This window comes from Lactuca virosa, chromosome 3, assembly GCF_052849685.1.
Source record: "Lactuca virosa cultivar CGN04683 chromosome 3, Lactuca_virosa_CGN04683_v6, whole genome shotgun sequence".
NCBI classification, from domain to species: Eukaryota; Viridiplantae; Streptophyta; class Magnoliopsida; order Asterales; family Asteraceae; genus Lactuca; species Lactuca virosa.
Genome location: NC_136428.1, coordinates 125,761,072 through 125,783,988, shown reverse-complemented (window position 1 = coordinate 125,783,988; position 22,917 = coordinate 125,761,072). Strand labels below are relative to the sequence as shown.

The 22,917-nt window shown below is 33.5% G+C and overlaps 1 protein-coding gene and 1 non-coding gene across 2 annotated transcripts; one reads left to right on the top strand and one right to left on the bottom strand.

Moving 5' to 3' along the window:
- Positions 1 to 3,071: 3,071 nt before the first annotated feature.
- LOC145164011 (uncharacterized) lies at positions 3,072 to 9,696 on the bottom strand. Its single transcript, XM_079082743.1, has 4 exons — positions 9,396 to 9,696; positions 8,257 to 8,504; positions 7,854 to 8,157; positions 3,072 to 3,505 (listed from the first exon to the last, which is right to left on the bottom strand). Exons 1-4 carry the CDS (start codon positions 9,694 to 9,696, stop codon positions 3,072 to 3,074), a joined length of 1,287 nt encoding a protein of 428 aa, XP_078938869.1.
- An 11,376-nt stretch (positions 9,697 to 21,072) lies between these two features.
- LOC145168275 (small nucleolar RNA R71) lies at positions 21,073 to 21,179 on the top strand. The gene has a single exon (XR_013741842.1). It is a non-coding gene; the product is annotated as a small nucleolar RNA R71 (small nucleolar RNA).
- The last annotated feature ends 1,738 nt before the right edge of the window (positions 21,180 to 22,917 follow it).

Genomic DNA, 22,917 nt, shown 5'->3' with positions numbered 1-22,917 from the left:
CAATGGCACCCGTAGTTTCATGGATCCTCTATAGATCATGAAAAATACTGCAAATTGTTTAATTTATGAAAAATTTTACTGCAATCGAACTAAAACAAAGGTTCTCCACATTGATGGGCATCAAACGTTTTTTTTCAAAGACATGATATTTAATGTTGAACAATTTCTTTTGAAAAGACGTCATAAGAAGATTAACTAGCAATATTAAAAAGCAAATTTAGGTCAACTTAAAGTGCGATTGCCTGGGAACCATTACAACTCTCATATTGTATTGGGCAAGTAGGTTTTTTTAGTCAGAATTGACAAATATTTGGTGAGGGGTACTTATTTCTTTTAAATATTTTTTGTTTTCTAATACTTAATGAATTCTGAACATCGTCCTCTGAACAAACCATACAACTAATGTGGCATTAAATTCGAATAAAAAAATTCATTCAGTCAGTTTAACAAACAATTAACATGCAATAAAATCACATTTTTAAACAAGCAGTTTTATTAATATCCACTTCAACAGTGATGCAGACTTCGACAGCTCTGCTTCTACTATGGAAATGATTCGATATTCATACCGATGAAAATCACCAATCCGTTTAAATGAATAAATTTTTAGCGATTTTGGATGGATTCAGGTGAGATTGAAAACAAATTTGTAAGATCAATAAAGGACTCAGATGATTTGGTTGCCGTTTCTGCACTTGGGAATCACGAGTAGGGGAACGAAGGAGGATTGTGGGCGACCGCATGGGAAATCAACGAGCAAGCTCCCAGTTATGAGCTGTGCGGTTTAGTTGATCCGGGTAGGTATTGGACAGAGGGACGGAATGGAGTTTGGGTATCATCAAGTAGAAAATAGGGTTAATTATTGCATTTTTTTTTTGTTCAAAAGCTAAACTCTTTTATTTAAAGATAAAAACCCCTTACATTTCAGTAACATCTTTTTTGGTTTTTGTTTATCTATTCGGTTTGCAGGTAATCTTCAAAAATTCGACAACATTTTTTTTTCAAATATAATACTTACATTTGACATTTTTTTTTTCAAATGTTGTAGGATTCAAAAACATTTATTAGTTGAATCGATGATTATGTTTTTATATGTTTTAAATAAGGGAAATTGTCATAAAAGTCCTAATATTTTCGGAAAAATTTCACTTTAGTCCCAAAAAAAATTTTGAACAAAAAAGTCCGATTATTTGACTTTACACGATAATATATCATTTCCTCTTAAAAGAAAAAAAATGTCTTTTTTGTTAATTTGAGCCAAAATAAAAAAAAATCGGGACTTTTCTATTTAAAAAAAAAGGACTAAATTGAAATTTTTCCAAAAATATTGAGAATTTTCTGATAATTTCCGTTTAAATAATCAGTACCTCGATCAAGAAAAAAGCCACCCACAGAAAGTAGAGACTATATAATGTTTATTAGATTATTTGATAAACATATGCATATTATAAGATTATAAAAGAAATTATTCATAACACATGTATACTTAATTATTATATCTTCTTTCATTTTATCCGCATTGAACAAGTTTACCTTGAATACATGAAGTTTCACTCAACTAAGCAATAGAAAACTTGTGAGATGACTTATAACTTCTACTTCTTCCATTGATACATATGGATATGGAAATTTTGCGGCCAAGCATAAATCTTATTTGCATTCCCAACGGAAAAAACCTGAAATCAATTGCAAATTTTCTTGTGTTTTCTTTTATTTATCACCAACACTGTTTGTATGTTTCTTGATTGATTATGCATCACATTTTCTTGATAATTATGGAGGTTCTTCATGTCCCTTTTCATTCATCTAGAGGCGGATCTAAGATTTTTATAGATTGGGGGCACAAAAAATATATAACTTTTTTTCGATTCGGGTCAAAACGCATTCATATAAGAGTAACAAAGTTACATTACAAAAACATGTTCAAATACATATTATAAGTTTATAATTGTCCTCTACGAGTTGCCATATCTTGGAAACGATCAATTACAACTTCATTTTTAACCTTCACCAATTCTTCTTTATCAATTGCACAAATCAAAGAAGCATTCAAAAAATCATCACCGATCCGGTTTCTCAAATCCGACTTCACAAGTTTCATAACCAAAAAAAATCTTTCCCATGTTGCGGTTGCAAAGTGCAAAACCAGGGGCAGAACACAACCCTTACTATAAGGGGGCCGAAACCAAAACCCAAAAACAAATTATATACGTACGTCTGAAATAAAGTTATAACATATAAAAACCTTATACTTTTTGTACATAAATCGGTCTCTTAATGCTATCGACTAGGTTTGATCTAATTCTTTTAGCCCATTTTCTTTTTGAAAATCATCCTTACTTTTTGTGATTTTCTTTTACCCAAAAATATGTTATTACTAATTATTTATTTATGTCTCATAAAACTAATAGCTAGAAAACTAAACATTAAAACAAAGTACAAATACAAATATAAAGAATAATAAAAACATTGCATTAGGTAAAAAGTAAAAATCTATAGAGTGCATCTACAGGAAAGTCCAAAGCAATATAGAAAAGAAATCTAGCATAGAGAGACTCAAGAGACCACAATACGTTTTTTTTATAACAGGATACCCTAATTCCTTAAAGGTCTTTAACAAGAAAAGAAACAAGACCAAGAAAAAAAGGGAAAACCTGGTGTGGAGGTGAACCGGATCCCGTAGGTTCTAAGGCAGACGGAGTGGCTGAGATCAAAAGCGGGACATGATTCAACGATTCATGAAGATGCTGAGACCGGAGAAAACCCACAGGAAAGGATATGAAGTGAGAAGCTTAGCGCCGACATATGATGTCGAGGGTTAAGTTTTTCAGTTTTTATTAAGGTTATTAAATAGCTAATAATTGAAACTTTTTATTTTTGGTAGTTGCGTTTTCCTACAAATTAGGAATTATACGTATTTTGAAAAATTCTAGTTTTTTTAATGTTTGTGGTGGCTTGTTCTTTCTGGTTTCTCCATAGATGTCTTTCTTTTTAATAACTTATGAACAGTTCCAGCATATAAATAGATATTAACAACTTAAAAAACCAGGGAGGCCATGGCCTCCCCTGGCCTAAAGGCATCCGCCACTGGGCAAAACTAATGCCAACTTTACTAGCCGATACACCAAGTAATATGAAATGTATTTTCTTGTTTCTACAATGACTCTAGAAAGATTGGCGATTCCATTCAAATTAGAAAAACTAACATCTTCTTTTACAACATCATAATAAAAATCAAGTTGTTGTGCAAGATTCCTCATTTCCACCTCCGTAAAATCCTTTGGATATAACATACTCAATTTCACTAACTTTGATGCGTGAAATTGCGAAAATGAGTAAGAAGGACTCAAAGCCGCCATATTTGTAAGCAATTTAGTGCTTATCTCGCTAAAACGATCATGAAAGTCTTGAAGTTGCATATTAAGAACCATGGTAAAGATATCAACTGTATAATAATGTTGATTGTTGATGTCAGTATTTTCACTTTGGATCCTTGCATAATTTTCTGACATATACACTTTTTTAATTTCATACTTTTCACAAAAAGCATATTCTTCCTTTAGAAGATTTTCAAAACCCTAGTCTCTAAACTTTTTCTTTGTTATCTCTGTGACAACCGTCAAAATTCGAAACAGTTCTAGACTTGAATAAACTTAGTTGCACGTATAGGCACGACACATACTAGACTTGGTAACTAGAAGCTAAGTTATAACCTACTAGAAACTTGGAAACAAGTAGAATCGAAGAATAGTGTACATAGATTTCACATTGGTATGTGAATTCTACAACTACTTAACTGTAATGACTATCCATGTTCGGGTCATTCCTTGAATTGAACATCTTTGCATGAATCATGTAGACACATCATGAACTTGACCTATAAGTAAAAATTAGGTCAAAGTCTCATAGAAACTTAAGTCAAAGTTGAAATCTAGGATTAGTATACTTGATTCCTCAATTTCGCTTGAATCTCGGAATCACTACATAAAATGCCAATAAACAGATAAAAATAAATTACAAATATTATATCTAACTTGAACAAGAGTTAGGAAACACAAAAATAACTTGAAGTCTTAAAGATTCAATTTATTTTGATATCCAAAGATTTACAAAATTCCTCAAAACCCTAAAAGTCCTAAAAACTTAAATTTATAAAGTTTTATATTAAAATCCCATAAAACTTTTTATAAACACTATAATATCAAATTAATATTTTTAAAATGTGGAAATATAATCAAAGAAATTAATTTAATTCATTAACATTAACTTTACATTTATAAGCTAAAAATCCAAGAATTATAAACAAAATTTATATAAAATTCACATTTTATATAAATTGAAAGAAATTGTATAAAAATTTAGGGATTTATACAAAATAAATAAATAAAATGAAATGAAATCTCCTCTCACTCCCTCAAATTCGGAATCCTCTCTCTCCCCTCATTTCTCATTCCCAATACTAATCATTTTGATCACCCATTCACTCCACCTATCTCTTTCTCTCTCTAAAATCTTCCCTCTTCATTTCCTCTACAAATGACGAACCTAAAAACAATATCATTGGTAGAGATTTTTACATTCAATTCTTCATGAGTTAATAAGAATCTCTATATTTTGGTGGAGTATAACCCCAAAGAGACGACGAGAGAGATATAATCTCTCTTTTCTCTCTTTTCTTCTCTCTAAAACCCCCACTCTTTACCTCTATGAATTAGCTCCAAACCCCACGAAATATCCAGCAAATATCCCTCATTTTACACAAGAATATTTATCATTTGAAGTTGATCTTCAAGGTAAAATCAATTTCCTTACATTTTGTTCACTTTTCTTTCTAAAATATCAAGTTTTCTCGCATTTTTCTTCTCCATAAACACTTTTCTTTGAGATTATTCACATTCATGCTCATGCATGTCAAATTTGATGATGATGGTGGTAGGATTTCACCTTCTAACAACATGAAAACAACATGCATGTTGTTAGAAGGTGAAATCTAATGATCAAAACCTAAACCAAATCCATCAACTTAAGTTTTACAAGTTTTAAAGATCCAAAACCACATGCATTCAAGTTTTTCATTTAGAAACATCATTTTGAAAAAAACAAGTTCATATATGGTTTTCAAATCATAATGCATGTGATGAACATCAAGCTTAAAGGCTTGATTATCAAAGTACATTGTTAAGAATGCTTATAAAAGATTTATTCATAAATAAATATCTAAAACCTTTTTCTATTCAAATACAATTTTTCCCAGAATCCAAACAACAAAATAAGATGATTTGGAAATTTTCAGAAAATAAATCATTTTTCTTGATTTATTGTAAGTTTTGTAAGAAAATAGAGCAATAATTCACATAAAATATTTTTTTGGTCAATAAACACTGGTAAATTTTTGACATTACTTATGCACTGATTAAAGACGTTTCATGAAGTTTCATGCATTTCTATGATTGTTTTCTATTGATTTCACATTTATTTTTGTTGAAGGGAAATAAAATGTAAAATACAGTTATGAATGTCCAAAGCCATACTTCATAATTTTCGTATCTTCTAGAAATCATAGAGACTCCATGAAAAATTTTCCAGATTTTTCCAAGACAATTTCTTATTTTTCATGATTTAATGAATGTATAAGTGATTAAATTGATGAAAAATAGCTACACTTATCCAAAAATTATGAAACTTCATCAGAATATCTTATATTACATGTAAATCATAAATAAGATGTTTAGTGAATTTTACCTACTGTTTAATAATTTTTCACGAATTAATGCTTATTTAAGTAAATAAAACAAATAAAATATTTAAACTGCTTGGAAACCAACTTTTATATTTTTCCCAGCTTTCATATGTGTAATAACAATAGAAAAAAAGTTTGGAGAATTTTTGAAACTGATTTCCATTTTGTCTCTATTTTGATAGAATAAATACAAAAAAATCAGACAAATCATGTTAAGCTGTTTCAAAATACATTTTATTATGTTACCCTGATTATATATGTTTCATATCAGTGGTGCACAAAGTTTGGGGAATTTACGTAACTGGTTGATATTTTTCATGAATTTATATCTATCTAGAGAATTAAATATTGGAAAAATGGTTATACATATCAAAAATCCATGAAAACTTATCTGGAAACCCTTTAGTTATTTTAGAACAAAAATTTGAAGTTTGGTAATTTTTTTTATTTTTTTATTATTTTTCATGATTTTATGATTATTCAAGAAATTAAAATGGTAAAAAAAATAGTTAGACAAATCGAAAATTCAAGAAAATTTATATTGGGATCTTTGACTTCAGTTAGAATTAAAATGCAAAGTTTGGAAAATTTTGGAACTAAATTGATTTAGTTTTTGAATAACTAATCATTGAAACACCACCTAAAAAGTTAAATTTTAACATTTCAATAATGGGGATTTCCACTTGAATTTATTATACAACAAATTGATTCATAGAAATCTAAATTTCACAGAAAAATGTTTGTAACTTATCAATATCAAAATTTTGACAAAATATTGGCATAATTTTATTGTAGAAATTAAGTATGTTAGTGTTAGATTTCGATTAGAGAGTCATTAGTGTGTAACATCGTTGTAGAAACCAATAGTGGTACAAGTGAAGCGTAGTTCAAGGCACCATTTGCATTATCTCAAGGCATTTTGAGTATTCACGCCTCCCCCTATTTTCGGTTTTAAGTTTTGGGGTGGAAAATCATGTCCGAAAAACTATTTATTGTTTCGTTGTATTTAAATTGATTTGTATCAAACTTGATTGCTATTTTTTGCTATGTATCTTTATGCAACTTGAATCATGAGGCCTTATCGTCTTAAGTCCCTTCCACTTTACTCCAACCATTAACTCTTTGAGCCAATGGTCATTATGGATAGCGCTACTAGGAATTGACAACTTCTCACTCGCCCGATTGCTTGAGTGCATGATACCATATTCATCTATGGAACGATAACCATAGATCTTGATAGGGCATCAGTCATAGGATTGGTTGTGAACTCATTTTTTGCGCATATACATACAAACTTGTTACTTATTATAGCAATAAACTTTGTTTCTCATTATAACAACAGACTTTTATTAATGCAAACTTATTTACTTGTATTAGCAACGAACTTGTTTACTCCTTGTAGCATCGAACTTGTTTACTCCTTGTAGCAACGAACTTGATTGCTCATTATAGCAATGAAACTTGTTTACTCGTTTTAGTAACGAACTTTATTTCCCATGAGAATATGAACGTTGCATCTCATTTGGGCAACATACTTTATCTCTCATGATGACAACGAACTTTGTTTATGCAAACTTATTTACTCATTTTTATAATATATTTTTATTTATGGAAACTTTTATCAAAACTTTGATTTCGATTCATGAAACCAATATTATTTTTAATATGTGAACTCACCAACTATTTCGGTAGTTGACCGCTCATTTTACATGCTTTTTCAGGAACTCGTCTATAAGATGGCACTTAGGGACACATCACTTTTAGGAGCATTCGCATGTGTTGTATTTCAATTACATTGTAATTTCTTTTAAAAGTTGTTCAACCCCATTGTAAATTTGTAATTCTTTTTAATACTATGGTTGGTGTTTTCTGTTAACTTTTGCTATGAGACCCGTTGTACTGTCTCATCCCGTGTTTCCGCTTTAGCGGGGTGTGACAATCTTTACCAAGGAAATCGCTTCAACTATGTCCTGATCTTTTTTTTTGAAGAGATTTAGGAAACAAATTTGTAGGTTCTAAAATGTGCAACATCATGTGTAAGTAAAACACAAAATTAAATTTTCGAAATACAAAGTAACACCATGTGCTAGGCTCTGACTAAATCTACTTTTACCTTTCTTTTCAACATATTCAAGGACTTTTAGAACCTCCGAGAATAAATAAACCAAACTTGACATTATTCTATAATGAGAACCCCAACGTATATCTCCAGCTCGTATTAGTGAAAGCTCTTGTTTTGATCTTGTCCCAGTTTCAATTTCACTGATACCAATTGCTTCTTGCACTCTCTTTTTATAACCTTCATGAAACATATCTTTTCGTTGGTAAGAAGCACAAACCACATTCACAACAAGGGAAAACATGTCAAAAAAGTTTCCAAGACCAGTGTGATTTCTTGCAACCGATACAACCACCAACTAAAGTTGGTGACAAAAACAATGCACATAAAAATCTGAACGATTATCTTTTAAAATTAAAGCTTTCAAACCATTAAATTCACCTTTCATATTTATTGCCCCATCATAATGTTGTCCCCTTACTTTTTCCATACTTAATCCATGTTGATCAAATAACAAGTCTATGGAATATTTAAGAGATTTTGAAGATGTGTTCGTTACATGAACAACACCTACAAATTTCTCCTTATCAAGCCTAAGTTTATCAACATATCGCAAAACCAAGACCATTTTTTCTTTCTTTGAGACATCACTCGACTCTTCAACTAATAATGCGAACATATCATCACCAATTTCTTGGATGATAGCTTTAAGTATTTCTTACGAAAAGCAATGTACAATATCTTTTCGAATCTTCGGTGAAACCACTTGATTATTGATTTGAAGTCACTTCTGTCATCTCCTTCAGCGACCAATTGGTGCAAGTTGGTTCCTATCAAGGTTAACGTGTTTTCTTGGTGTTTGGTTTGGATAAACTCCTTACTCGGAGTAACCTAGCAAATAGGGGTTTGGATGTTTCGTCAATACAGTGCCTTCTTTGTGATTTTGACATTGAAAACAGAGATCATGTGTTTTTCAATTGTCATCTTTCTAAGGTTCTTTGTTTGCAACTTTTTAGATGGTGGAACCTGTATGATATTGTGATTGATTCCTTTGATGATTGGGTGTCTTGGTTTGCCTCTTTCCGGCTTTATGGCAAGGCTAAATGTTGGATGGAAGGTGTTTTCTTTTCACTTTGGTGGCACATCTCGAATTTCAAGAATGCTCCGAACTACTTAAATTGTTTCCAAGAATTATCCTCTATGTAAAGACGTTTCCGCCTCATCGTGCCCACGAAATGATAATGAGCTATTAAGTAGATGTCTACACACCTCAACGGAAGCGTTTAATCGAATGTGATACTCTTTCCTTGCACTCTCACTTTCTTATCAAAGGCAAACGAAATGGATTGATTTTGTTTCACTAGATCTTCACAATTTTTAAGGCTCTTTTATGAAAACTATTAACCCCACCGACATGCGTCAAAAGTCTATTCGATTTGTTCCAACCATCAAACCCTTTAGTAACAAATGCATCATTACCGGCTTGTTTTCCAATATGATCTCTAAATAAGTAAAAACATAAACAAAATGCTTTATTCTACTTGATACTATACTCTAGCCAAACACCATATTGATTAAACCATGCATGGACAAAACCTCTAAACTTATTCCCAATTTTTGTTTTCGGGAATTTATGGCCGCGTGGTTGACAAGGTCCCTTAAGCCAGTATCGAAGTCCTATTTCAATTCTTTGATTAACATTATAACTCAAGATTCTTGGTCTTTTGGAGGGATCCGAAGGAAGAATATCCAAATCAACTACATTAATAGGCGGTGTAAAATTGGATTTACTTTGAGGAAGTGGAACAGAAGTACCAATATTAGGTTTCGATGTTGATGAAGATGGACATGGTGTTTTCCTTTTTGTTGATGTTATCTTGTCGAAATAGTTTACCATATTTCTGTCCAAATTCGAAATACACACGATATCAATTAATCTACTTATTTACTTTTCACAAGCTATATAAAATTAAACATCTAATCTAACAAATAACAAACAAAAACTAAAAATATAAAACTTCATAAATTACAAGTCTATTGTATTAATACTCCAACTTTAAAAATAAACATAAAAAAATGTCATGAATTAAAGATTGAAACTCATAATTTATAAACTAAGTTAATATTGTAAGGTTTAAAAGTTGTAACTATAATCATGTGATTCACATAATCACATCGACATACATCTAGGACATTAGGGTTTGTAATCATAAAAAAAATAAAAAATAAGAGTTAGGTTACAAAAATACCTTAAAGAAAGCAAAGAATAATCCACATATTCAATGTCTTTTGTGGCCCATAAGCTTGAAATTAATGAGGTTTTGTAGTTGGCGGCTTCTTCTTGGTGAATGAGAGTGGCAACAGAAGAGGGGAATAAATTGTTGTTTCTTGGCAGGAGACAGGAAGATAAATGGCAAGAGGAAAATTGATTTTTTTTTCTTTCTTTCTTGATGTGTGGCTGAAAAAAGACAACAATAAATAATTATAGTGGGCCGGTGGAGTTGATGAATATTTTAGCCTAGTGCCACTAAAAGCCTTAGTCGAACAACATAAACAAAAATTGGGCTTGGCGCACTTATACTATCTACATATTTTTTTCAAAAATTAAACCTACTCTAATGTAAAAAAATCCATTGCGTTAGACGAGATCGAGGTCAACGAAAGTCTGAATTTCATGGAAGAACCAGTCGAAATCATGGATAGGGAAGTCAAACAAATGAAACAAAGTCGCATTCCAATAGTAAAGGTCCGTTGGAACGCTAATCGAGGACCTGAGTTTACTTGGGAGCGCGAGGATCAAATGAAACAGAAGTACCCCCCAACTTTTTCCAAATCCCTAATAGCCCCGTATCTAGAACTAATTTTAGGATGAAATACCTTTAATAGGGGGATGATGTGACATCCATCAATTTTGGTCGACAAAAGTAAACTGAAGCGTAAATTAGGTTAAAATAGTGAAATGTAAATTTCATAACTTTTCTTAATGTATTATTGGATATTATAATACTACATACGTCATTTTGAATCAATTATCGAGTAAACGCCTTAATTCCGAATAATAGCCTACGGTTGCGTACAAATTTGATAAATCACACAAATATTTTTTTCATATAAATAATATTCATAACACGATGTATACATGTTCACAAATCCGTAAACGTATGGAACATAATATGACCTAGTATTTAGTTTTATAGCCCGATTATTTTTTTTCCGAAAAAGGTCATACATCGAGAAAACGAAAGTTATCACATTTTAACGCTCATATTTTATACAGCGTATTGGGAAAACAATTAAATTATAAGCTTTTAATATTATTATTAATAATATTAAACAACATGATTTTTAGTAGTTATTATACCTTATAAATTACTCAATTTACACAACACTTTTACCACACTTTTATAAAAATACCAAGCATTCTATAAAAGAGCTTAGTTTTTATAAAACTAATAAGAGACAAATCTTGCCCCATCTCTCCCAACCATTCCATATCTTCCCAACATCATCATGATCTCTTTATATTAAAATAATCAAGAAGCCATACCTTGATTTTTATAATAAAAAAACCTTAACTTGAATAAACAAATGGAAAGGGCTTACCTTGCCCCTTCCTCATGCAAAACACTCACCACCCTCCTTCCCTCTTTCTTATTTACGTCCAAAAGGCCCTCCCACCGTCATTCCACCTTTAAACTCACTCTCATTCTCTCTAATCTATCCAAGAACACCCTAGTTAACTCAAGGCTTTTTGGCAAGTGTTTATCAAGGATTTTGGGTAAGTTTTCTTCATATTTTTGAGATTCTATCATCCCTCTATCATCCTCTTTTGGTTATCTTATTCATAATCTTGAACCAAAAACCCCAGGCAAGATCTTAAAGTTCAAGAAGGTGTTATCTTTCAAGACTTGATTCTTGTCTCATCTTCTCATCATCTTCTAAGGAAAAATCATCAATGTGAGTTCATACCCCCTTTTCTACTAGTTTTCACTCATTTACACTTTCGGGGGAGGTTACATGTCATGCTAACAAACTACATTTTGGACAAAGACTTTACACAAAGGCCCTAGATCTAGTATATTTTGGATAAAACTTTTGACCTTTGTGTAATACTACATCATACATGATTATATCATAGTTATAAGAGTATATTTACACATATTAGTATTTTCAAATAAAGTATACAAGTTTTACCCTCTTATATGCATGTTAGATAAGATTTCTAAGTCTAGATCTAATATATGTTGGATAAAAATTTTAACCTTTGGGTAATACTACGTCATACATGTTATTGTTCTAGTTATGAAAATATATACATATATTCATATTTTCAAAGGAAGTACACAAGTTTCATTTCTTTATATGCATAATTTTTTAAGTTTAGATCTACTGTATGATGGATAATACTTTGATCCATTGTATAATACAATTACACATTGGATAACCTCAAACCAACATTTTTACCAAAAGTGTAAGTTTGAAAGATTAAAACTTTGTGTTTGCACATTGGATAAAACTATTACCCCTTGGATAGTACCATTATCCATTGGGTAATACTATTACACACTGGGTAACCAACACACATTTAGTAAAATACACTGAACATGGAAAAACTTTGATTTCATTTACAACCTAGAATAACATACTTTCGACAGGTTATGTGATACATTTCTTCAACCATTACGCTAAGTCCCGACCTTATAATCGCTAAATCTTAAATGAGCAGGAGGGTTGTGTATAGATCTATATGGAATTGACAACCCCCACCTATGGTTGCTAGCTACAACCACAACTACCGACGGGTCAAGGGTGACAATTGTCTTAACATTTTAACGACGTCCGAAGAAGCGTTGTGGCGAGCAGCATTACAATCGATAGCTCGATTATAAGGGCTCACTATAACATCGAATAGTGAAATTCTAGTGCAAAACACATTTAAGTATGGTTATTTACTTATACACTACATTAATAAGTATGGTTATTTACTTATACACTACACTTATAAGTATGGTTATTTACTTATACACTTCATATTTGGATAATAAAATCAAATGACAAGTCACACTTTTTATAAGTTTAGAAGTTATAGAAACTTTAATTTTATAAATGCTTTTCGATATGTACTACGCACATACATTCTTCTTTTAAGCTGAAGGCGTACAAATACAAAACTTTTTACAAGGCACAAATACGATTTTCACATAAGGAAAAATATCATATTTTTTTGTAACATCCATAAAATTCATAAAAATTTAAAACATTCTCAAGCATCCAAAAACCATTACTTATTACAAAATGTTTTCAAAATAGTTTCATATCAGAGTATCCCAGAAATCAAAATAATAGAATGTGAGGAGGTGCACGATCAAGCCTTCGCCTTCCCGCGATCATCCGAAGTACCTGAACCAAAATCCAAAACTATAAGACCAAAGCTTAGTGAGTTCCCCCAAAGTAACAACACTCAAACAGATAACATAACAACACGCATACTGGGTCATCATCCTGACTGGACTACCTCGCAAGGTGTACAGCCTATCTGGACCGCTCTCGAGCCTTCGGCACGTCTGGACCACCTCGCAGGGCCTACAACTTATCTGAACCGCTCGCCGGGCCTTCGGCCTGACTGGACCGCCTCTCAAGGCCTTCAGTCTATCCAGGCCGCCCTGGTTCTGTTGGCCTTCAGCATAAAGCAGGACCACCTCAACTCAACCACACACACACATATGTCGACATACTCACAACTCATAAACAACCAACAGACAAGCACATATGATGTGCACAAAAGTACCTACTAGTTTTAAATTTATATCCTAACTAACTTAACTAACTAATATGCACCTAGGCAGTGTACCTAGTATTGTAGTGTAGTTTAAGTAAGTCGGGGTCAAACTCAGGGAACGGATTTAATTAGCTAAAATAATTACTCTAAATTAATCTAAAATCAAACAATAATTAAAAAGGTTTTTATCTAATTTTGCTAGTCTAGAAAAACTTAATTTCTTAACACAATTCAATTGATTAACAAAAACACTTATGTTAGTTCGAATCCACCTTCCCTCAATGGTTTAATTATTAATTATGACAATTCCCGTTGGTTACCAATTTCAGTATTATTAGTAATTCAATTCCAAATTTACTAATATTAAACTAATTCATGTAGAGCTATGTATGGTCATACATAATTTAACACATAATCAATTATTAGATAGGATTGAGCTATGAAAGATTGAGTTTACAAACACAATTATGGTCATAATATGAGTTCTCTAGCACATTCAATATTTCAATTACTTATCTAAGATTGGTTTGATCTTAGCTCTAATAATCTAATGTTCACTAAATTACTAGGTATTCAAATTCATGAAGATTAATGGTCACTAACTACACAGAATAAGAGTTTAAAGCAATCCAGTATCAAATTAAGCATGCTAGGTATAATCAATCAAACACAAGACATTAACCAACAAGAAAACTCTAAGTTATTATAAACAAACCATGAGTTCCAGCTTCATCTAGCTAACAGAAGCAACTAGATTTAGCTACTCATACTAACAAATAAACTAACACAAGTAATAATAAAAAACATTGTAAAGTACATATCTAGAAAGTATTATGAACTTCTTCTTCTTCTTCCTTGGTTTTATACCCAATTTCTTAGCCTTATAACCCTCTGATTTCGACTTTTGGAAACCTTTTCTAACCAGCCAACCTCCTAAAAGTCGTAGAGTTCAAGGATTTATATAGTTTTGTATTTCGCCCGACTCACGTCGTGAGGATAAGTGTCTCACGTCGTGAGTCAAGTAATTATCTGTATTCAACAAGGATTCTTGCTTCGCGATGTCTATCTTCTGGAAAGTCCACAATCACGTGGTGAGCCTTTACTTCTTACTAAGTGAATACGTGTTTTGTTGGAATTTTCATCTTTTAAGTCTTAATCCTCCAAAGTTCCGATCTTTAACGTTTCCAGTCCCTTTTCGTCAAAATGTCTTCTTTTGGTTGCAAAATATAATTTAACCTTATAAGTATCATTTATCTATGCAAATAACCAAAATATTAATCAAAATGTAATTAAATATTGCCTAAAAATATGTATAAATATGGCAATATCAAATACCCCACACTTATCTTTTGCTTGCTCCCAAGCCAAACTAATCTTTTAAGTTAAACTTTCATCACCAGTATCACATAAGACAATCCATTTTGAACTCAGCCATTATACCAAGACCTCAATGCGCATATTTGTGTCTAAGGTTCCTAAAAACTTCCCCAATCCTAGCTACTCACAATCCTTATGAACCTTCACCCCTTAGCTTATACGACACTCATTTTTGCAATCCTCCGAATCCATCCTCATAAATCTTTCTTAACCTCAAGGTATTTTTGGTGAAGCTACCCAAGCATACATAATCTAGAAGAATTACAATTTTTGAAACCATAATGGAGCTCTTGGAATTCTTCACTTCTTTGAATAATTGATCTTTTATTTCTTTGAATTCACCACCTTTTTGTTTGATTTTTGGTATCTTCAACTTTTTGATTCACTTCAGAATTTTGATCTTTTGATCTTCATACTTGATAGCTCCAAAATTCTTACAGTTTTTTGGTAATTTCTCTCTCTTTTTTCTTTTTTTCACATGTACCTAACTTTTTTTTGACTCAAATCCTACATGCTTAAGCAAGAGAGCTTAACTTCAACCTTTATTGGCTAAATGTATTAGTCTATGTGCAATGACTACATAAGCTTTCCTGGATAGATTTCCGGTACAGGCTGCAAAACATATTGTTCCATATAAACTACCAGATTACCTTTTCATAACTCATGACTTTTCACTAAGATTTGGGAAGCCACAAATATACTATAACATATGTTGGCTCAATTAAACATTTGAGCTCTCATCGGATCATCCTATATAACACTAGCAACTTAAGTTCAAATTATTACTATATTTAATTATGAGATTATTATTTCAAATCTATTAAGATTATTATTTCAAATCTATTAAAAATTTAAATTTACTAATTTTCTAGCAATTTACTTTTTCTACCCCCTACCCCATACTTATTACATACAATAACCTCATTGTATGCATAAAATAATTTAAAAGCAATAAAATGGAGAAAAAAGGAACAGACTCCCCTGGGATAGTAGTGGCTTAATCGAACTTCAAATGTGTGGATAACTTGTGCATCTTGAATACGAACTTCTTCTAATATGGAACTTGGATCTTTAACAAATGAGATACGCAAATATGCCGACAAAAATTTGGAATCAAGTCTTCAATCTTCAACAAACGTGGTGTAGAAAAATCTCCAAAGCATAAAGAACAATGTGGGAAAGCATATGCCATAGTGTATAATTGAGAAAATAAGTCATAAAAAGCTTCATAATATGTCCAAGAAGGATGGTGGTGACCCATGTACTGAATATGGAACAATGGTCTTCAATTTTGTGGAAATTAGAGATTCACGAGGTGAGGTATTAGAATTCACGACATGAAGTCGCATAAATGCGCATTCTGGAAAACCATCGATTAATGACTCACGACGTGAGTATTAAGGATTCACGTCGTGAGAACTGGATGCACAACAAATAATTTCCTCCAATTCTTCTTTCAATATGCGCACTTCAACCAATTGTCTTAATAAATTAAGACCCTTCTAAATTTATTAAACGTGATTCTTTTTTCTAACTTGCTTCTCTCTCGATTAACTCCGCACTTATTTTTGATTGTGGTCTCGACTCTAAATACCCGGCTAAACGTATACGCACTCATATCTCGACATCCCTTCCCGTATTTACTAGCAAAATCTGAAAATAAAAACCAAAGGAAGTAAAAGAAACATAATAACTTCAAAGTCTTACAATCCCAAATAAACTTAAAATCAAATAAACAAACTAAAAATAAATAAAAGAAACTAAATAAACTAAAAAGATAAACTAATCATCTTCTTCATCTTCATTTGCTCCACTCGTCCCGACTCCATCTCCTCTGGTCATCCACAGTTCCTCCCATGTGGGAATATACGGGCATTGGGGAGGCACCGTAGGTGGTCTCACCGCATTCATGTGGGAGAACATGGCTTCAACGATTTGGGTATTATAAGTCACCCCGCTACAAAGATTATCAAGATATGTACCCACCCGACTTTGAAACGGGTCGGTAGGTACTCCGCCCTCAAATTGTTGAGGGAGTTATTGTGCTTGTTCCATCTCTCCTCGGGATCTAACATTCCTTCTCCTAGGCCTTGGTTGTTGTTCGGGTTCCTCAGGTGGTTGCTCGACACCCTCATCATCATTATTCAGGATCCTCCAATGGGAACCCATATTGACCACAACTCGCATGGTCTCAAGATATCCTAAAGAAAATTCATTCCCTTCATTACAAGTAAGTGTCCTCGTAATTCCGGGAATGATCAAGCCATATGATCTTGTTAGACGGGTGAGAAAGTGGCCACCACAAATCGGGCTCCCGGGTCGGGAACTCACCGCGTACTCGGCTAAATAACGGGCTGAGAAGTAGGGAATGTTGCAACATACTCCTGGCTGCAAAATAGTCCATAGGAAAAATAGATTTATCTTGGTCACCTTGTCCCCATGTTTTTTGTGATGAATGGAGAATGTGATAAGTCGATGGATCAAACGATGAATTGGGGACTTGATGTTACTTTCTGGAGACACGCCCGAGTTGAAAATACCTAAAGCAATATGGCCCCAAAACTCGTGTCCCAACATTCCCTCAAAATATGTACGTGCAGCTTCCCGCAAAAATGCAGAAAAAACGGGAGCCATCGCTTCATGGGCTTCATATAAACCCATCCTCCAAACAAATTCCACCAAACTACACTCCCTATACTCCCCTCCCAACCGAAAAACCAATGCATGCGGGAAGTTCTGGTCTTGAATATTCTCTTGAAACACTACTATGGAAAAGAACTCTACACAAAGCTCCTTATACACTTTTTCTGGAATTGCAAATAAGTTACTCCACCCCTTACATGTGAATGAAATCCCGTTTTTCGCAAAAGTTTTAGTAAAAAATGGGTTTAACCGGTCAAGGAGTCCGACTTCCCTAAGCTTGTGCCAGTTGATAGTTGGTGCTACTGCAAATTCCCGGTTGTAAAGCCAACCCAACCTAATGTTCTATCTAGTAAGCACATCCCGAGATATGTTTGTTGGAAATGTATAAAACTGGTGTAAATTAGCAACCCCTCCTTGAGAAACTTGAACATCTAGCCTTGGAGCCATTTTTATGCAAGAGAATAAACAAAGAACACCAAACAAAGTATTCCAAATATTAGGCAGATTAGCAGAAACAGTGAGTCTAACACCCAGGACTCACGTCGTGAGCATAGGCTCATGTCGTGAGTTCGCAGTTCACAGCGAAAATCGGGCCTTAATATGTGTTGGGGTTTACTTATAAGTCAATTCTAAGAACATTTAAGCAACATGCAGTAGAGGAATCACATATTTAGGGCAATAATTTCTACATTCAAACATATCACAAACCTTAACTCCTAAATCAAACAAATTGGTCAAAATAAAACACTAAAGGTAGGAGTGGTTTACCTTAAGTTGAAGATTACGTAAGCAAAAAGGTTATTTGTGAAGGATATGGCCGAAAACGGGTGTGGGGGGACCAGGAGATGAATTCACTTCGTGAGTTTGGTAAAAATGGGAGTCAAAGTGTTTATGATTTGTTTAATCAGTGGTCACATGATTTTAAAGTTCACGTCGTGAGCTTTTCAGGCTCAAAAGTCGTGAGTCAGTCTGGGCTTAATAGTTGTGCCAATTCGATTTGAACACAAGTTGGGCCATAAAAAAATGAGATCACATAAATCTGGCCCACCCCGTATTACAATATGGATTCACATCGTGAGCTTTTTGGGCTCACGTAGTGAGTCTTATCTGGGCGTAAAACACAGCCTAATTAACAATTCCATTTTTTTAAAACCCTTATTTGTTTTACCAGTTAAATTGAAAGTACCCTACACTTGATTTTTTTACCAATTAAATTATGAAGACAATTAGATGATTAATTATCCTAAAAAAACTAAAAATGAAAAAACTAAACTAAAGCATAAACGAAAATAAATTTCAAACCGAGCTCGGGTTGCCTCCCGAGAAGCGCTTCTTATTGTTGGAGTCATGAGCCGGACTCCGTGTCGCCTCACGTTGAGTTTTCCGGAGTGTCCATCACCATTTGAATCTTTTTCTCATTCCATCTCCTTTTGTACGCTTGAACTCGTTGAATATACGCCTTTTTAGTGTTCTCTTTTTTAACTTTCACCTCATTTTCTTCGAGCTTTCGTTTAATCCCTTTATTTTCATGAAATTTATTCTCCACTTTTTCCTCATTCTTCAGCTCTACAGGAACCATCTTTTCATCCACAGCTAAACTCTTTTCCTCGGAAGTAACCTCGTCCTCGTCACTCGATAAATCTTCACTTTCCTTACTTACCCAAGAAGTTGGATTTTTATAAGCAATAACTTCAAACACCAGTGGAACGGATGCTCTCGGTTTGGTGTATTGGACTTGTTGAATTGTCATAAGTTCTTCTTCCATTAGCTTCTCCAACTCTTCAAGTTCATCTTCTTCATCAATGTTGAAGACTTCACCTTGAACATCATTCCCTTGAAAACCATCTTCTATTCCAAAAGTTGCTTCATCATCTCCAAGTCTCAAAGTTAGTTTGGACTCGCGAATGTGAACCAAGGCTCGAGCAGTATTTAGTAAAGGGCGACCAAGAATAATTGGAACATTATTATCTTCTTTCATGTCCATAACCACAAAGTCAATTGGAAAAATGAATTTCCCAATTTTTACCAAGATGTCTTCCACAATGCCCCTAGGATGTGTCACTGAACGGTTGGCCATGTGAATTGTCATTCTTGTAGCCTTTAACTTTAGAATATTGAGCATTTGATAAAATGAGTAAGGCATTAAATTTATGCTAGCCCCAGAATCAGCTAAAGCATAAGTCTTCAAATTATTTCCAAATTCACACGGAAGAGTAAGGCGTCCAGGGTCTCCCATCTTCTTTGGTAACTCTCCCAATACCACCTTAGAACTTTGCTCACTAAGAATCACCTTGGAATTTTTCTTTAATTGGTGAAGAGTATCTATTAAATCTTGTAAGAACTTTGTATATTCAGGAACTCTAGATAACGACTCAATGAAAGGAGTATTTTTTGGAATACCCTTCACTTGCTTTATAAATTCCAAATGCTCCTGTTCCAGTGGATGAATATTAGCTCAGGATGGAAACGGTAAAGGAGGATGATAAGCCGGAAGATTTGCTGAATTTTTCTATTCAGACCCAGCCCACGTCGTGAGCTTAGAATGCTCACGTCGTGAGTTCGGTGTTTCATCATAATTTTTCTCGTCGATTTTCGACTTTTTCGACTTTGGTTCGGACAGTTGTGGCTCCACTTCTAGTGCTTCTAAGAACTTAGAAATAGCCTCTTCTTCGGTTTCGATCATCATGACATGTGATTGAGTCTTCTTATCGGTAAATTTTGGAGATAATTTATCATTCACCAAAGTCGTTAGTTGACCAAGTTGGGCTTCGAGATTTTGGATCGATGCTTGATGATTTCTTAATAATTCTTGCTGGTCAATCATCATAGCCTGTTGGTCTTTCATCATGGATTGTTGATCCTTCATCATCAATCTTTGAACTTTTACAGCTGCATCTATCTCATCATGTCTTTTTTTCTGAAGCCTCCATAAAACGAGTAAGCATGGTCTCTAAGTCAACTTTCTTTTCAGCTGGTGGTTGCTCTTTTTGGTAGAATCCTCGGCCATTCTGCCAATATTTTTCTTCTTTTTGCTTCTTGTATTCATCATATGGCAACCACTCCTTCTTTGGTTTTCTTCAATCTTCATCATATTTATCCCCACTAGAATAGCAAACTTGAGCCTTTTTATTTCCGTTATCATCTAAGTGGTAGTCTTTGGTCAAGTGTGGACCATTGAATCTTTCACATCCAACTCTAATAGCATGAATTGAGTGGTCAATCTTTGTCATTCTTCTATTCGTAGTGTCAAGCATAGCTAGTACAGCAGCCATGTCTTCAGAATGTCCACCCCCAATGCCTTTAACTCCATCATTCCTTGGATTGTGGTACTCATGAGAATGTTTTGCGAACTCTTCAATTAACTCTTTGATTTCACCCAGATTTTTCTTTGTAAGTGGTCCTTGAGAATCGAGGAGTTGCCCCGTCATGACATTCACTCCGTCATAAAAGATAGACACTTCTTGTTGTATGTTGAGGTCATTTTGAGGGCAGTTTCTGAGTAACCCTTTATATCGTTCCCATGCCTCATAAAGCAACTCCCCTGGCTGTTGCTTAAAGTTGGCTATTGCCTTCTTGAGTTTAGCTATCTTGGATGGTGGGCAGAATTGTTCTAGAAATTTCTCGCGCATCTGTGCCCAACTAGTGATTGCACCAGGTGGTAGTGCCTTCAACCAGTCTTTTGCAGCTCCTCAAAAAGTAACCAGCAGCATCCTTAGCAAGACTTTCTCTCTAGGAACATTTGGGACATTGAAATAGTCTGCAATGTCATTCACCTCATCTAGATGCTTCTACGCATCCTCATGATCCTTTCCAGAAAATGGTACATCCTTAAGTGCAGTAGGGATGTGTCCTTTCAGCTCAAATGTGGCAGTTGCAGGAATTGTAGGTTGTACTAAACCAGGACCAGCATCGTCTCTTATCCGCTTTTTGTATGCTCCCATGGACATATCCGCAATGTTTGTCATCTCGTTTTCTGGCTCGTATTCGGGTTCACTCTTTTCTATTTCGAATTCAGGCTCAGATTCTATTTCAGATTCTTGTGGGTTAGATATTTAATCAAAGCTTTCAATCTTGCTTTTGTCCTTTGAAGATGTACTTGACTCTCCCACTTTCTTTCCTGTCTTCTTTCCAAAAACTGATTTGAGGTCCTTGAAAGGTGACTTCTTTGGTGTTTGGTTCACTCATGCGTTCTTATTCGTCTGTTTGTGAAGGGCCAACTTTGGATCTTCAAGTGGTGGCACCAAAGGCGGGTTGGAACCTCTGGTCATGAACTACTGCAATAAAACAAAAATAAAAACGTAAAACTGAAGAAAAGCTAACTAGAAATAGCCTACTGACTTGTCACCACGACGTGGTAAAAGTCACCAGCTCGTGTTGTCGCAGAAAGTCTAAACAGAAAAGAAAAACGAAGAAAAAAAATGAAAAACTACTTAACTCACGTCGTGAGCTTAAGGCTCATGTCATGAGTTTGGAAATGAAACAAAAACTAATCTGAAAATTAACTTTTTGCAAGTTTTACCACACAAAAAGGATCGATTAACCTAAAGCAAATAAATTAACAAATAAAATAGTTGTTCCCCGGCAACGGTGCCAAAAACTTGATGTGCACAAAAGTACCTACTAATTTTAAATTTATATCCTAACTAATATGCACCTAGGCAGTGTACCTAGTCGGATTGTAGTGTAGTTTAAGTAAGTTGGGGTCGAACTCAGGGAACGGATTTAAATAGCTAAAATAATTACTCTAAATTAATCTAAAATCAAACAATAATTAAAAAGGTTTTTATCTAATTTTGCAAGTCTAGATAAACTTAATTTTTTAACACAATTCAATTGATTAACAAAAACACTTCCGTTAGTTCGAATCCACCTTCCCTCAATGGTTTAATTATTAATTATGACAATTCTCGTTGGTTACCAATTTAAATATTATTAGTAATTCAATTCCAAATTTACTAATATTAAACTAATTCATGTAGAGCTATGTATGGTCATACATAATTTAACATAGAATAAATTATTAGATAGGATTGGAGCTATGTAAGATTGAGTTTACAAACACAATTATGGTCATAATATGAGTTCTCTAGCACAACTAAATTCAATAGTTTAATTACTTATCTAAGATTAGTTTGATCTTAGCTCTAATAATCTAATGTTCACTAAATTACTAGGTATTCAAATTCATGCAGATTAATGGTCACTAACTACACAGAATAAGAGTTTAAAGTAATCTAGTATCAAATTAAGCATCCTAGGTATAATCAATCAAACACAAGACATTAACCAACAAGAAAAGTCTAAGTTATTATAAAAAAA